At 45.6% G+C, this 17,035-nt stretch overlaps 1 protein-coding gene across 1 annotated transcript in view; it reads left to right on the plus strand.

Annotated features, from left to right (window-relative positions):
- Positions 1-17,035, plus strand: part of Pstpip2 (proline-serine-threonine phosphatase interacting protein 2) — a 78,725-nt gene that overhangs the window by 32,186 nt on the left and 29,504 nt on the right. The window contains exons 2-4 of the mRNA XM_051163705.1: positions 5,041-5,141; positions 11,595-11,672; positions 14,218-14,252. Of these exons, the coding sequence (XP_051019662.1) occupies positions 5,041-5,141; positions 11,595-11,672; positions 14,218-14,252 (214 nt within the window). The remainder of the gene's footprint in view (positions 1-5,040; positions 5,142-11,594; positions 11,673-14,217; positions 14,253-17,035) is intronic.

Consider the following 17,035-nt stretch of genomic DNA (forward strand, 5'->3'; position numbering starts at 1 on the left):
TTCTCCGGTAAACATTTACTTTTAATTATATATATGTATCTATATTTGCCTGTGGGTGAGCAGTGCACATGACTGCAGGTGTCTTCAGAGGCCACAGGCTGCTTGGATCCCCTTGGACCTGAAGTTCCAGACATGACCTGTGAGCTGCCCAGTGTGGCTACTGGAAACTGAACTTCTGGTCTGTAAGGACATCACCATCTCTCAACTGCTGACTAGTCTCTTCAGCCCCACCTTTTGGGCTTTTGAGATAGGATTTCACTATGTTGTTCAGACTGGATTTGAACTTGAATTTTCCTTGCCTCAGTTGCGAAGTGTTTGGAATTACAGATGTGTGCCACCACATCTGCTATGTTTAGCTTATAACATCTGTAGAATCTGCATTGACCGAAATCTGTACTGATGCTTGAACTTTTGTTCTGATAGTGGCAGTTTGTGTTTTATTCCCCCCTTGTTTTTGATTAACATAGCTTATCAATTTGACCTAACAGTTTAAAGGACAACTTGGTTTCATTAGTGTTCTCTATTGTTTGTTCATCTTTATCTCATTCTACTATTTAAATTTTTTTTCTACCACTTATTGCAAGTTTATATAGCTCTTTTTCTTGAACCGCTTAAAGTAAAAGCTTACGTCAGTGCCTCTGTGACCATGTCTCCCCCTTACTTATGTTCATTTCTATTGTTTGTTTTTTAATTGTTAATTAATTTGAGATGAGGTCTGGTATACTCCAGGCTGGCTTTTAACTCACAGTATAGCCAAAGGTGATCTCAAATGCTTGGTGCTCCTTCCAGAGGGCTGAGAGTACAGCTATGTGCCACCTCATGTATCTTATGGAGTGCTGGGGACTGAAAGCAGCCCTTTGCAAGCTAGCTACACAAGTAACCTGCCAGTTGAGCCCCATCTCATAAATTCTGATATTTTCATTTGAAATTTATTTTTATTTTTCACACGAATCCTGGTTATTTTAAAGGACTCGATTTAAATCTTATTCCTTGGCCAGTGGTGGTGACATACACCTGTAATTCTAACACCTGGGAGGCTAAGTTACGAGGGCTGTCAGTTTTAGGCCAGCCTGGGGAATATGGCAAGGCCCCGCCCCCTCCTTCCCTTTTCTTTTATGCCTTAGCTTACCTTCTTCTTCTACTGTATCAATCACACATGTTCTTCATATGGCTGTGGAATAGACTGTCTTCATCTTTGTCTTTCCTTGGACATACATGTTTGTTTTATGTGTATGATTTTTACTGACTCCCTGGAATGAATGGTAGGCTCTTTGGCTTCAAGTACACAAACTCTCAGGCTGGCTTTATAAATTTGTTAGTATTTTGTGTGTAGTGGGTATGAAATGAAAATGTATGTCAAAAGTTATTAATGTGGTGATAAAGTTTGTGCACAATCCAAATGACATATAGTGAGTTAACCATTAGGGCTGGGGATATAGTTCAGTTGGTAGTACTTCTCTAGCATGCACCAGGCCTGGGTTATCTCCACTGCCACACAAACAAGTGTGACGGCTGTAAGCCCAGTACCACACAAACAAGTGTGACAGCTCTAAGCCCAGTACCACACACAGCAGGTGTGATGGCTGTAAGCCCAGTACCACACAAACAAGTGTGACAGCTGTAAGCCCAGTGCCACACACAGCAGGTGTGATGGCTGTAAACCCAGTGCCACACATAGCAGGTGTGACGGCTGAAAGCCCAGTACCACACAAAGAAGTGTGACAGTGGTAAGCCCAGTGCCACACCCAGCGGGTGTGATGGCTGTAAGCCCAGTACCACACAAACAAGTGTGCAAGTGTGACAGCTGTAAGCCCAGTGCCACACAAACAAGTGTGACAGCTGTAAGCCCAGTACCACACACATACAACAGGTGTGACGGCTGTAAGCCCAGTACCACATACAGCAAAGTGTGATGGCTTTAAGCCCAGTACCACAGACAGCGGGTGTGACAGCTGTAAGCCCAGCACAACAGACAGCAGGTGTGATGGCTGTAAGCCCACTACCACATACAGCGGGTGTGACAGCAGGTGTGATGGCTGTAAGCCCAGAACCTGGGAGACTGAGGGAGAAAGACTGGAAGTTGAGGGCCATACTTGGCTAAGAAGTAAGTTAGCTCAACCCGAGTTTCATGGGACTTAGCCTCAAAGGGGGAAAAAGATGCTACTTCATGACACAAAACAGTGACTGTTAATAGCCAAGGGATAGTAAACACTCCAGGTATTCTAAAGAGGGACAGAGGGCAGTAAACTCTTCCAGGGAGACCCCATCCAGAGAAGAAGTGGAATTTGAACAGGTTCTGAAGTAGAGGAAGGATTTAAGTGAAGAAGGGAGGCATGACATTCCCATGGAGAGAAAAGTATACAGAAAGCCTTGGGGTAGCAATGTGCGTCGTTCCTCCTGGAGCTGAGAGGGACAATGTGGGAGAAGCTGGGAGAGGGAGGATGTGGGTGTGCTCAGAAGCTTCCGACTATGAGGCTGAGTGAGGTTTCATTTCTAGTTTGATCAACTTGCCTGCAAATCTCAAGATTTCCTTGTTTTTAAAAGTTGAGTAGTAGTCCAGTGTGTAAATGTACCACGGTTTCTTTTTTTTTTAATTTTTATGTATATTTTATTTATTATAACTTATTTGCATTACATCTCAATTGTTATCCCTTCCCTCATATCCTCTCATTCCCACCCTCCCTCCCTCTTCTGCCTATTCCCTTCCCCTAGACCTCTGATGGGGGGGGGGGAGCCCTCCTACCTCAACTGTCTGCTGACAGCCTATCAGGTCTCACCAGGATAACCTGCATCTCCTTCCTCTGTGTGTCTGGTAGGCTGTCTTGTCAAGGGGCAGTGACCAAATCATAGGCACCAGCGTGCATGTCAGAGGTTCAGCAGCAGTGTCCCATCCCCCATGGAGAATCATCTGAACGGGAGGGGGGGGATCTTGGTTCTCTGCATACATTGTCTTTATCGTCCTTGGCTGGTGGTGCATCAGTTTTTGCAGGACCCCTTGTGTTCAGATCTGTTCAGTTGAGGGTCATCTAGGTTGTTTCCAGATTCTGGCTATTACGAATAAGGCTGCTATGAACATAGTTGAGCAGATGTCCTTGAATGGTGGAGCATCTTTTGTGTATATGGCCAGGAGTGGTATAGCTGAGTCCTGTGGTGGCACTATTCCCAATTTTCTGAGAAGGTAGAGTGCTGAGAGTGGTTTGGAAGGATGGGGAGATGGAAGGACTCAAAGAGTGTTCAAGAGCCCCACAGGGAGACGTCAAGGCCAGTGTATCTGGACCCAGGAGGGCTTGCACAAACTGTTGCACCAACCAAGGACAATGCATGCAGTAAACCTAGACCTCTTGCTCAGATCTAGCCAATGGACAACTCATTCTTCATGGCTGTGGGGAGATCAGGGACTGCCTCTGGCATGACTCTGGCTCCCCTATTTGATGACTTGCCTTTGGTGGGGAAGCCTGGTGGTACATAGAGGAAGGGGAAGCAGGCTGTCTGTATGGGACCTGATAAGCTGTGGTCATATGGTGGGGGAGGAGGTCCCCTTCTGTCAGAGATCTAGGGGAGGGGAATAGAGTGGAAGAGGGAGGGAGAGAGGGTGGGAATGGGACGATACTAGGTAAGGGATAGCAATCTGAATAAATTATAATAAATTAAAATAAAAAGGAGAAGTCAAACTTTTTTTTTTTTTTTTTTTTTTTTTTTGGTTTTTCAAGACAGGGTTTCTCTGTTACACAGAGCCCTGGCTGTCCTGGAACTCAGAGATCCACCTGCCTCTGCCTCCAGAGTGCTGGGATTAAAGGTGCACGTCACTGCATGCCCCACAAGCATTCTTCTTCTTTTTTTTTTTTTAATATTTATTTATTTATTATGTATACAGTGCTCTACCTGCATGTACACCTGCAGGTCAGATGAGGTATCAGATCACATTGTAGATGGTTGTGAGCCACCATGTGATTGCTGGGAATTGAACTCAGGACCTCTGGAGGAGCAGTCGGTGCCCTTAACCTTTGAGCCATCTCTCCAGCCCCCGCACCCCCACCCCACCACAAGTATTCTTAATGGGTAGGAATGGAGACTTCTGTCTGCAAAATGACGCTAACAATGAACCTTTGAATTCCTTTCTTCATTTCCCCAGGAGACTTTGCTTCATTGCTCTGTTCTTATGAGTTTGGAAGGGGTTGCAGGAGACCTTGCACCCTACACATTTCTGCTGTTGGCCTGTGATGGGCAGAACATTAAGGGAGATTTTTCTGTGACGGGTTCAGGGGTGGTGACAGTGTTGAATGAAACTTGGGGTGCATTCAGTAGCGCTCAAACAGAGTCCCAGACTCAGAGAACTCAGAAGAGAGAACTGGGTTACCCAGAGAAGACTCCCAGAAAACATGAGCGTTGGGAGACTGGCTTCGGATTTTGCAAAGGATGCTGTAAATACTGTATTAAAGAGGAGGAAGTGACACTGCTAATTAAAAACTGAATATTATTTCTCCCAAACCGAGGCCAGGAGCCATGTATAGCAACGCTGGCCCAGACTCCCATTCCTGACTCCAACAGGTCAATGCCCACTTTCCTTTACCCTGGCTTGCCTCCTTGCTCTTGCCTTGTGGCTCAGGACTGCTTGTCTTTCACAGATATTCTACAGTTCTTCAAGAGGGCTAACTGGCTGTGGAGGAGATGTCAGGGTCTTTGGTGGCAGATTCAAGGTATAGATAGCCCTGGTTAAAATGGGCCTGTAGCCCGAGGCAGTTTCTGCCAAGCTATGTGAAAGTGTCCACAGCAAGAGGCTGGAGTGGGAACCTGCAGTCTCTCGGCCTCATCCCTCATCCTTATGACTCTTATTCCTGTTTTGTCCCTCCCGATGTGACCCTTTAGCTTCGTCATTTGAATTATTCTTCCCAGCTCTTCCTTTCTACTTGTATTTTCTTGGGTCGCACGCCTTTGTAAACGTGATTCAGTGAAGTCCCATCGTTGGGCTTCCTGGCTCTTCCCCTCCATCCTTTCTTCCTGATTATTCCTGCTCTGACGCCATGTTGCTTATTTCACCAGAGCTCGGACATTCTCAGCACCGTTGGCTATGACAGCATCATCCAGCATCTGAACAATGGACGCAAGAACTGCAAGGAGTTTGAAGACTTTTTGAAAGAAAGGTACGATGCTCAGGCCTCTTGGGCCGGGATGCTCCCACCCGCCACCCTGCCCCAGGAGTCAGTTGCTTTTCTCTTTTCATTCTGTTTTAGAAAAGTTGCTTCTTGTTAGTTTGTGGACATGCATGTGCCACACTATATGTGTGGAGTCAGAGGATGACTTTGCAGTTGGTTCTCTGCTGCCTTTATGTGGGTTCTGGGGTTCAGCTTTCGCTTGTTGTTTTGGTTGTGTTGGTCAGCTCTGAAGATCCTCTGCCCCAGAGTGTGAAACGATCCCAAGAAGTGTCTGATTATTATTCTAGAGTTAATATTAGTATGCCTTCTCAGTGAGGAATCCCTCTGCCCATTCAGACATTAATAAAGGAACAACAGAAGCCTTTTAGTGTAGTGTGTGTCCAGCCCTGGCTAATGCCTATTGAGGAGCGGGCCATGAATGTGTAACGTTTAGTGACTTGTATAAACCTTAGGCTATGCATTCCACATAGGCTGCCGTCTTTAGGTTTATTTCAGGTCCCGTCTCTAGGTTACACTTCCAACACTTTAAACAGAGACAGGAAAACCACAACAATTTTTTGGCTTTTCAAGACAGGGTTTTTTTATGTGTGGCCCTGGCTATCGTGGAACTTGCAGCATTATTTTTTTTTCTTTTTTAAAAAATATATTTTATTAATTTATTCATATTACATCTAAATTGTTATGCAGGATTATTTCTTAAGTACAGCAGAGTTGTACTTTTCCAATAGTTGTTACCCAGGTCATCTTGCCCACTTGGAAGTATTATGCTTTTCGGCCTAAGTTCACTGGGGGAATTAATGGCATGCCAGGACTTGCTGGTAGCTGTAACCCCGTGCTCCCTGCTGGAGCTGCCCCGTAAGAGTTGGCGATCAGTCTTTGTAAACAAACACTAGCACCCTAACATCCTAAATGTCACTTACCTCAAACAGGCCAGGTTAGCATACTGCTTATCTTTGGTGTATTTTGGAGGAAGTACTTACTCCCTTAGCTAAATTCTACTTTCAGTGACTCAGTGTCTCCCAAGCAAATCTATTAGCACATTCTTGATGGCATCAGTTCTGTTACTTCAGTTTTCTTCTACATCAGTACCTGTCCTAAAGTTCTTAGGAATCAACTGGAAAAATAGGATCTGTAAACGTGACAGCGGACAGAACACAGCAAACACACAAAATATATTAAGAAAAGTGGTATCAGCAACACTGACGAAACAGATTAAGACACAGCAAAATACAGCGAACAAACAACCAAGACAATAATGGAATTCTCTGGTAGCCTCACGGAAGAGGGAATCCTTGCAGGGCTCTGGCAGCTGAGGGAGACAGGCAGTCTTAGAGGTGGCAGTAAGCAGCCCCAGGTGGTAGGAGGCAGGAGGGGACTTCATTCAGACACAAGAAAACGAGGCGCAGTGGGGGAGGGGCAACAGGACCTTGGAGGCTGTAGGGAGAATGTAGTTGTGTAGCGTCTGGTGTCACTAGGAGTCTCCGCTTATGCTCCGGGTTTCGGTGCCATAATTTCCAGCCCCTCCCCCCATTATTACCACAGGGAGTTCTTGACTTGGGTCTTACATTATCTTCTCATAAGGACAGACACCTTCTATGATGGACTAGGAACGGACCCTGATCCAGGGTGCCCCCATCTCAGCTAATTACATCTGTAGTGACCCTATTCCAAAGAAGAGCACAGTCCGAGACGATGGGGACGAGACTTGGACATGGTTATTTGTTTAAAGGGAGATAGCCCATGCCATGCAAATGGAGCAGGCAGGAGGCTGGGAGCTCCAAAGGAAAGGACACTACTGGGACTAAACACGTCCTCTTCTGCTGGTGGAACCCTTGGTAACTGGCAGGGATGCACATCAAGGGCACCTATCTTTCCAGGTGTCTGTTTCGTCCTCAGTAAAAGGAAGTTGTGTACTCGTGTTCTGTAAAACCTCTGGGCAAAGAGCCTGGATCTCCCCAAGAAATTAATAACTCAATGAAGGTATGATTTGAGAATATGCGATAAAATGAGCAAAATGGGTAATATCAGGTACTTGGACAAAAGGTTTCATTTTGGCTGCCCACTCTGATCTGGGTGCTTCCTCTATCTCCAGGCAGGGGGTCATCAGGCACCTCTTTCAGGCCTGATGGCAAAGGCTGTGTCTGATTATGAGCTGTTGGAGGAGAGTTGGCACACGGATTATTCCTGGTCTGGGGAATTTGGAGAGAGAGGTCAAAGTGAGCAAGGGTAAGATGCTTATCTAGTCAAGTACTGGATTTTCTGGAAAATAGATGAAACCAGAGATCACTGTTACATTTAAGCGAAATAATGCTCACATGGGAAGATAAACATAACACGCTTTTTCTCATGCATGGAAACAAATGGGACCTGAACATAAAAGGACTAATAGTAAAAAATAAATTAGCAGTTAAAAGTAGAGGAACAAAACCCCCTCTTCTGTGTTTTGTACTATTTTCTACATATCATACGGCCCTGTTGTTGTAAACTACAGTATTGATTTATACACCCAAAAGCTCCGTTAGGCAGCTGTTTTGTTTCAGTCATTCTGTGTTCCTAGTACCAAAAAGGACACCTGGCATGTAACAAATGTTCCAAAAATGACAACTTAGAGGCTGGAGAGATGGCTCAGAGGTTAAGAGATGGCTCGTAGCTCTTGCAGAGGACCAAGGTTCCATTTCCAGTATCCACATGGCAGCTCACAACCATCCATAACTCCAGTCCCAGATGATCTAGTCCCTGCCTCCTTTTTTTTTCTGAGACAGGGTTTCTCTGTGTAGACTTGGCTGTCCTGGACTCACTTTGTAGACCAGGCTGGCCTCGAACTCACAGGATCCACCTGCCCCTGCTGAGCTTAAAGGCGTGCACCACCACTCCCAGCCTTTTTTGGTCTTTATGTGCTCTGCACACACACAGTACACAGATACACATGCAGGCAAAACACACACACATAGCTAAGTCTTAAAAAAAAAAAAAAAAAAACCAGGCAAATTGAAGAACAGGTAAGAGGAAATACCGGGGTGGCTGGTGAGTGGTGATCTAGGGAAAGGTCTTCCAGTCAAACGGGGAATTTCTGCAAAGGCCTCCTGGTTCCTGCCTTGGCTATGGCTCCCCCCACACGCACCACTTCTTCTTTGCTTGGGATCTTCCTCTGTGTGTCAATGGTGGTTCTGTGGTTCCAGAGCATGACGCTGGAGTTTCACTTCAGTAAAGCTCCCTCTTTCCTCCAGAGAGCAAACCACTGTGCTTGCTGGGGGTGAGGATTCCACCCACTGCCACGCTTTAATGCTGGTGTGCCTCTTCATGGGAACTGGGGTGGGGATGGGGGTGGGTGGGTAACGTGTCTCTAGAGCTCTTCAGGAGTGTGTAGGGAGGAAGACAGAGGGCGAGAGGCTGGGATGCCCCACTGCATTCTCAAGGCAGTACCTTCAAAGCGCTCGCTACTTTTAACACCAAAGTAAACTAGGGAACTCCCCAGAGTAGAAGATGAAGTCCTGGTTTAAGGAGCTCTCCCACTTTTAGAGAGAGGAAGCAGCAGATGATAAGAGTCGTGGCTTGCTGGGCGGTTAGTGGCGCACACCTTTAATCCCAGCATTTAGGAGGCAGAGGCAGGTGGATCTCTGTGAGTTTGAGGCCAGCCTGGTCTACAAAGCGAATCCAGGACAGCCGAGGCTACACAAGAGAAACCCTGTCTTGAAACACCCTCCCCCCCACCCCCAAAAAACAAACAAACAAAACAAAAAACTTCAGAGAGGCTTGGGAGATCTGCTCCAGAACTTTCAGCATAAGCCTTTTTTTGGGGTGGGGGGAGGCGGTGAGTTTCGGGACAGGGTTTCTCTGTGGTGTAGCCCTGGCTGTACTGGACTAGCTTTGTAGACCAGGCTGACCTCCAACTCACAGCAACCCACCTGCCTCTGCCTCCCGAGTGCACCACCACATCTAGCTAGTAGTAAGCACTTTAAAGTGCAGAGAAACAGACCAGATAAGGGATGCAGAGCAAGGCTGACAAAGAAAGGGAGAGTGTGTGGGGGGTCTCTTATCAGCACTAGGCTCTGCTGAATCTGGTGATGGTGGCTGAGACCTCTTAGGTCTTGCTGTTAGGAAACTCAGAGAAAGTACCATGGGACTATATGCAGAAACTTGGCCAGAATGCTTCTAGAGTGTAGGAAGAAAAAAAAATTTTTTTTTTTTTTTTTTGAGACAGGGTTTCTCTGTGTAGCCTTGGCTGTCCTGGACACTTTGTAGACCAGGCTGGCTTTGAACTCACAGTAATTTGCTTGCCTCTGCCTCCCAAGTGCTGGTATTAAAGGTGTGTGCCACCATGCCTGGCTTGTAGAAAGAAACTTTGATCAGAACTATGCGGTATTAGTGGGATGGAAGCCTGGTTGGAGCAGAGTCTGCAGACTGGACATTGGGAAGGACCACACTGGGGCAGGGCCAGTGCCGACAACTGGACTCCTTAAAGGGCATAGGTATGCCCCAACCTTACAAAGGAATGCCTAGGGGTGTGACAGTCCTGGAGGCCATTTACATTGCATTTCTTTGGTTTCTAGTGTGATCAGGAATTGTTTTATATATCATACATTCTGTTTTTATCATCTAGTTTTAATTAATTTATTTGTTTGGTAGAGGGTTTTTTTGTTTGTTTGTTTTTTCCTTTTTAAAATTAATTTATTCAGATTACATCTCAATTGTCATCCCCTTGCTTGTCTCCTCCTGTTCCTCCCTTCCTCCCTCTTTCACAGTATTCCCCTCCCCTATGTCTGTGACAGAAGGGGACCTCCTCCCTCTTGGTAGAGGTTCTTTTAATTTGTGTGTGTGTGTTTGTGGAATGTGTGCTTGTGTGTATATGTGAGTGGGTTCACTTGCTTCTGCTTGTATGTGTGGAGACCAGCAAAAGCAAACACCATCTGTGGTGGCTTGAATAGGTGTGGTCCCCATACACTCGTGTGTTTGAATGCTTGGCCCATAGGGAGTGACACTATTAGGAGCTGTGGCCTTGTTGGAGGAAGTGTGTTACAGTGGGAGTGGGCTTTGAGGTCTCCTATGCTCCAGCTATGCCCGGTATGACATAGAGTCTCCTCCTGCTGCCTGTGGCTCAAGGTGTAGAACTCTCAGTTCCTTCAGCACCATGTCTGCCTGCAGGCTGCCATGTTTCCCACCATGAGGAGAATGGACTAAACTTCTGAAACTGTAAGCCAGCCCCAGTTGAGTGTTTGCCTTTATAAGAGTCTTGGTTGTCTCTTCATAGCAATAAAACTCAAACTAAAACACCATCTATCATTCATTCATTGATTGATTTGTTCATTTGTTGGTTCGTTTGTTTGTTTGGAGAAAGAGTCTCACTGCGCAGCCTTGGCTGTTGTGACACTTGTTCTGTAGACCATGCTAGCTCTGAATTAACAGAGATTCGCCTGCCTCTGCCTCCCACGGGCTGGGATTAAATGAGGTGCACCACTACTGCTGCTGCTGTTGCTACTGCTGCTGCATGCATGCATGCATGCATGCACAAGCCAGGCACAGTGCTGCATACCTGTTGTCTTAACTTGAGCCAGGAGTTCAGGGCTGGCCTTGACAACATGGAGGTCTTGTCTCAAGTAAATAAGAAGCAAATAAATAAACCTCAAATAATAAAAGTCTCAGCTTGGCAGTGACAGTTACCTGTGGAAGGGATTCCCAGCCTGAGAGCAGTTAGAGACCAAGGCCACCATGTTTTTTCCCCTTATACAGTAGGGCTTTGGTGGGGATTGAGCTCAGTGGAAGCGTGCTTGCCTACCAAACATAGGGTCCTGGGCTCAGTCTCCAGCACACAAAACAAAACGAAAACCATTAAAAGCAGAAGTCTTGTATTTTATATGTATAAACATGATAATATATACACACATACATAACATATACATATATATTATGCTTTTTTAAAGGCTTATTTTCATTTATGGGTATTGCGTCTTATGCCACATATGTGTGGGTCCATGGAGCCAGAATTGAATGTCTGATCCCCTGCAGTTACGGGTGGTTGTGAGCTGCCTAATGTGTGTGTGTTATGAACCAAATCCAGGTCCTCCAGAAGAGCAACAGTGCTATTAACCACGAGCCATCTCTCTGGCCCCTGCTTTTGTTTTTGGAAACAAGGTCTCTTGTAGGTCAGGCTGGCCTCAGACTCATTGTGTAGCTAAGGCTGACCTTGAACTCCCAGTCTTCCCACCTTTACCTCCCAGTTCTGGGGTCACAGGGGTGCATCACCATGCCTGGCTCTGAGTTTCATTTTATTGGTTTATTTTTAGTTTTTTAAAAAAATTATTTTTAATGAACCTTATATATTAGACAATGATATTACACCTGAACTTCTACAGTAAATGAACAGCTGCCCTGCAGGGCAGGGTCTTTTGTGTTTTAGCCGAGAACTCTGCACGGGACCCATGGCCTTCTCTTCTGTCCCCATAGGGCAGCAATTGAGGAGAAGTATGGTAAAGATCTGCTGAGTCTCTCCAGGAAGAAGCCCTGTGGACAGTCCGAGATCAAGTAAGTGCCGGCATCTTTCTGACTTCTAGGCTCCCCACGACTGCCCAGTGGGCACCCCGCCACCGTGTTTCAGCAAGCACAACTGAGTGGCAGTTGCAGTATGTTAGATCAAAAAAGTGATTTTCCTCATTTCCAATTGTGAAAAACATGTGTCCTCTCAGAGATCTTAATGGGACACATGATTGTGGTTCCAAGTCACTTTTTTTTTTCAGTGCAGTCTGAAGAATCCTAAGCTAGAGATTTAGTTTACAGTTGTCTTAAATAGGGCTCTGCTTGCCTGACAGATATGAACACAGACCTTTGCTAAAGAAACACAGTGAAATGGAATAGCTCATAATGCACACACACACACATATGCATGTGCACACACTCAGATACAGAAGCACATGCACACATAGGTACATACACACAGGCACATGCACACATAGGTACATACACACAGGCACATGCACATACAGGCACATACACACACAGGCACATACATGCACAGGCACATGCATGCACAGGCACATACATACAGAGCATACGCACACACATAGAGGTTACTGTGAATACAATTCAATGATGCAATAGCAGAATTAGATATAGATAGATTTTTAGTACTGTAATGAACAGGTGTGTGTGTGTGTGTGTGTGTTTTTGAGACAGGGTTTCTCTGTGTAGCCTTGGCTGTCCTGGACTCACTTTATAGACCAGGCTGGCCTCACACTCACAGAGATCTGCCTGCCTTTGCCTCCCTGAGTGCTGGGATTATAGGTGTGAGCCACCATGCCTGACTGTAATGAACAGATTTTAAAAACCTCAAGTATATGTAGTATATTTATAAAAGAGTGAATTAAAAATCTTAAGTGAGGAAATTTTTACAGATGTCCTAAAAATTTTGAAGAAGATTCAGCTAGGAATGAAATCTTCAGGGGTCTGGAACCAAGCTTATGAAGATGTTAGCCCAGGCAGTTCTGTCAGAGCTGGGGAGGTGCCTCAGGGTTGCGGCACTTGCTACATAAGCTGGAGACCACGGCTCAGCCCCAGGCACCTATGTAAATGCTGGCTGAGCATGGAAGCCTGCCTGCAATTCCAACCTGAGACGCTGGAGACCGGGCAGGCCCAGAGTAAACTGGATACAGAGACTGGTCATATCAGTGAGCTCTGGGTTTGATTGAGAGAGCCTGTCTCAGTGAATAAAGCAGAAGAGTGACAGAGCATGTTTCCCCACATCAGCTTCAACCTTAGGCACTTGCATACATGCCCTCCTCACATGTGGAGACATGCATGTTTATACACACATACAACACACATGGAAATGGGAAAGAGAAAGAGCATTAAGGTTTTAGTTAGGAGAAATAAGTTCAAGAGATTTATTGTACAGTGCTGTGACTGTAGTTATCAGCAATGTATTGTATTCTTTAAAAAGTAGATTGTAAGTGTAGCACTCCAAAGCAGAGGTAAGGATGTGAGGCGATATATATGTTAATTTCCTATTGAGCCATTCCACAATGCATACGGATCTCAAAACATCATGTTACATGGGATAAACATGAACAATTTTTATTTGTCACTTAGAAGATAAAATTTAAAAAAGGCATAAGGTTGGTCTGCAGTTTCTGATCAGTAAGTATATCCTGGGTGTGCTGGCACGTTCCTTTAATCCCAGCACTTGGGAAGCAGAGGCAGCTGGATCTGTGAGTTTGAGGTCAGTTTAGTCTACACAGCGAGTCCTGGGACAGCCAGGGCTATACAATGAGACTCCCAAAAAAGTATATGATGAATTTCTGAAAAAGGAGTCAAGAGTCAGTGTTTGAACTGGGGCGTGGTGGGGCTTGACTGTAGTCCTAGCACTTGGGGAGTGGAGGTAGAAGGCTTGGGTGTTTAGGGCCAGTTTCAGCTGCATAGGAAGCCTGGGCAATGTGAGATGCTGTTTTAACACATGCACACACGCACACACACATGCGCACACACACGTGCACATACACACACACACACACACACACACCTGGTACCTAGAGTGCAAACTAGGATTTGAGCTCTCTCTTTAATTGCTTTGTTTTTCATATTCAAATGGCAACATGTTCTTATGAGAAAGGCATCATGATTGCTATATTACTATTGGGGAAGGTAAAATGCACAGCTTTGGATTTTGCTCCACCCAGAGCAGACAGTGTAGAACTGTCTGTGCCTGGGAGTGAGGAGGCTGGCCTTAAGAAGTTTTAGCCTTTTACTGTTTTCTGTAGCTCAAGGGTGAAAGAGAATCTGGAGCCTCCATGTTAAGATGTAGGCAGAGGGCCTGGAGAGATGGCTCAGGAGGTAAGAGCACTGGCTGCTCTTCCAGAGGTCCTGTGTTCAATTTCCAGCAACCACATGCTGGCTCACAACCATCTGTAATAGGATCTGATGTCCTCTTCTGGTGTACATGAAGACAATGTACTCATATATAAAATAAATAAATTAAAAAAAAAAGACGTAGGCAGAGAGAAGTGTGTGAAAACACTGTAATAAGACTACATAGATGATTTCTAGAATTGAAATTATATATGTACTTGTCTTTCAGTACCTTGAAGAGAGCCCTTGACGTCTTCAAGCAGCGTAAGTTAATATTTAAAGCATTTTTGTTTTATTTTTTATTTTATTGTATTTTTTTATGTGTATAGGTGTTTTGCCTGCATGCATATCTATATACCATGTGTGTGTGCCTGGTGTCCACAGAGGCCATACGATCCCCTTGACCTGGAGTTATGGTAGTTGTCAATCACCTCTTAGGTTCTGGGAGTTGAACACGGGTCCTCTGGAAGAGTACCCAGTAGTCTTAACTGCTGAGCGATCACTCCAACCCCTAGTGTAAAACTGTACTCCCTGGTCCTTGGTAAGCTCTGTGCCTTTCTACTAAGGAGAGTTCTAATTTGAACAGTTACTGGGTAAGAAAAAGTTTAGTACAACAATAAGGCAAGAAATAGCTCTGCAAAGTAGAAATGAGCTACAGACACCTGTCACAGGGAGAGCTGTGGTTAGCACAGGATCATGGCCCCATTGAGTGTCTGACCAGGAAGTTTGGAGTAAGGTTTGGGATTCTGCATGCTCTTAAGTTCCTGGTGGGACTAACACAGTGCAAGAACATTCTGTCCTGCTTTAACTCAGAGACATATTAGGTAAGTGCTTGTCTCTGACCTCATTCAGCCAGACTTACCCATCCCCTTAGTGTTCCTATGCGTCTCTTCCTAGAGACACTTCAGTGTTGATGTTATTTTTATAAAACTGTGTTTGTTTTTCTTAGTTTCTCTCTTAACCCAGTTATCACACAAATAATTGAGATGCTTATATATCTGTGTATAAAACTTAACAACACAATTTTGAGCAGTTTAAGTCTGTTCTTAACCCTCTGTTATCCTCACTCCCATCTTTGCCCTAACCCCCAAGTTACTTGCTTCTTAGTTCTTTCTTTGCTCCAGTTGAATCGTCTTCAACTCTCCTGCACCTCAGCCTGTGGCTGAATCCCCCTGCTGAACCCCCTACTTCCTCCTCTAACTCCTCCTCCCCTGGCTGGCAGGAAGTCCAGCCCTATTCTCCCCCCTGCTCAGTGATTGGCAGTAAGCTGCTTTATTGACATATCAAGGGAACAACTGGGAAGCAGAGTTTATACAACAATTAGACTGGAAATTCTCAGAACAAGGCTTGCAACCAGATATGGGGGGAGGAGGTAATTCAACATTTGAATTACACAATAACCCTATGCTAACACTTCAGGGCTTCAGTCACTAGGCGGCAATGTTGTAAATGCCTTGTCATTTCTTCTGGATATCCAGACGTTTGTTTGTTTGTTTGTCTGTTTTGAGACAGGGTTTCTCTCTGTAGCCTTGGCTATCTTGGATTTGCTTTGTAGACCAGGCTGGCCTTAAATCCACAGATCCTTCCTCTGCCTCCCTGAGTGCTGGGATTACAGGTGTGTTCCACCACGCCTGATGACATTTTTATCTTTTTTTTTTTTTTTTTGGTTTTTCAAGACAGGGTTTCTCTGTGTAGCCTTGGCCATCCTGGACTCGCTTTGTAGACCAGGCTGGCCTCGAACTCACAGCAATCCACCTGCCTCTGCCTCCCGAGTGCTGGGATTAAAGGCATGCACCACCATGCCCGGCCTTATCTTTTGTTTTTTTTAATGCAGAAGAAATTATTATTATTATTATTTTCAGTGTGTGTATGCATGTCTCTAAGAGTGTATGAGTGTGGAGGTGAGCTTTTGGGGCTTGGATCTTACCTGTAGCCTTGTAGAAGCAGGATGTCGCTGGTCTTGCTATACAGTGTCCCTCAGGCTAGCTGGCTGGCAAGCTCCTGGGACATTGTCCTATCACTGCTCCCATCTCTCTGGGAGTCCTAGATCACAGACTGATGGCACCACACCTGGCTTTACTTATGGTTCTAGGAATGTCATTCAGGTCGTCAGACTTGCTCACTTGCTCAGCTGGTGGTTTTACTCAATGACTCCGGCTCTACAGACATTAATCACCACCATCTTCAAAGAACATATTACCTGGCCATTCTTTCCTCCTATTGTAATCTGACATGTGGTCCCTCACTCCCCTAGACCTGCTCTCCTAAAGGGTATGAGCCATCTCTCTCTAGTCCAGAGCGTGTCAGGGTTGAGTCCTCATGGGCTTTTCTTGCCCACTTTGGCATGTTCATTGCTCTTGTCCTTGCTTGGTTGTGATTCTGACTTGGAATTGCACCGGCAGATTTTTATTATTTACAGTAATGTGGTGACAACCGGGAGCTGGGAGGTCTGGGGTGAGACCTGTCACCTTGCTCTTCAAGGACTCCTACGCAGCTCGGTATTCCACAGGCCTTTTTGCTTAGAACCTGCTTCCGGGGCTTTCTGTCCTTCCTCGGGGGATTACCAGGTGAAGGGTGTACACACTGTTTCTGTAGCTAGTTGGGTGTCCTTTCCTAAGAACCCCCACTGTTCATGTCCTCTACTGTCATAACACAGGAGCTTTCTGACCCACCCCATGGGAGGGTTTTCTTCCATAGCAACTAAGCGATCTCTTCGGCTGTGGACACTAGCCAGCGTCCTCTAATCCAGTTCAGTTGCCACACTATGAGTCTGGAGGTAGTCAGATCCTCTAGGCTGAAAGCTCAGTTCCCACTATAGATACCTGTCCAAGGCTTGCAGCGTGTTTTACCTGTGCCTAAAGAGCAGGCTCCTACTGTGTCCCTTTGCTTCAATTCATTTACCCCAGTAGCTCCCAGAACTCAGGGAAAGAATTACACTTGCCGGTTTATAATAAAGGATATTGCAAGCCGGGTGTGGTGGCGCACGCCTTTAATCCCAGGAGGCAGAGGCAGGCGATCGCTGTGAGTTTGAGGCCAGCTTGGTCCAC

This window comes from Acomys russatus, chromosome 20 (assembly GCF_903995435.1).
Source record: "Acomys russatus chromosome 20, mAcoRus1.1, whole genome shotgun sequence".
NCBI lineage: Eukaryota > Metazoa > Chordata > Mammalia > Rodentia > Muridae > Acomys > Acomys russatus.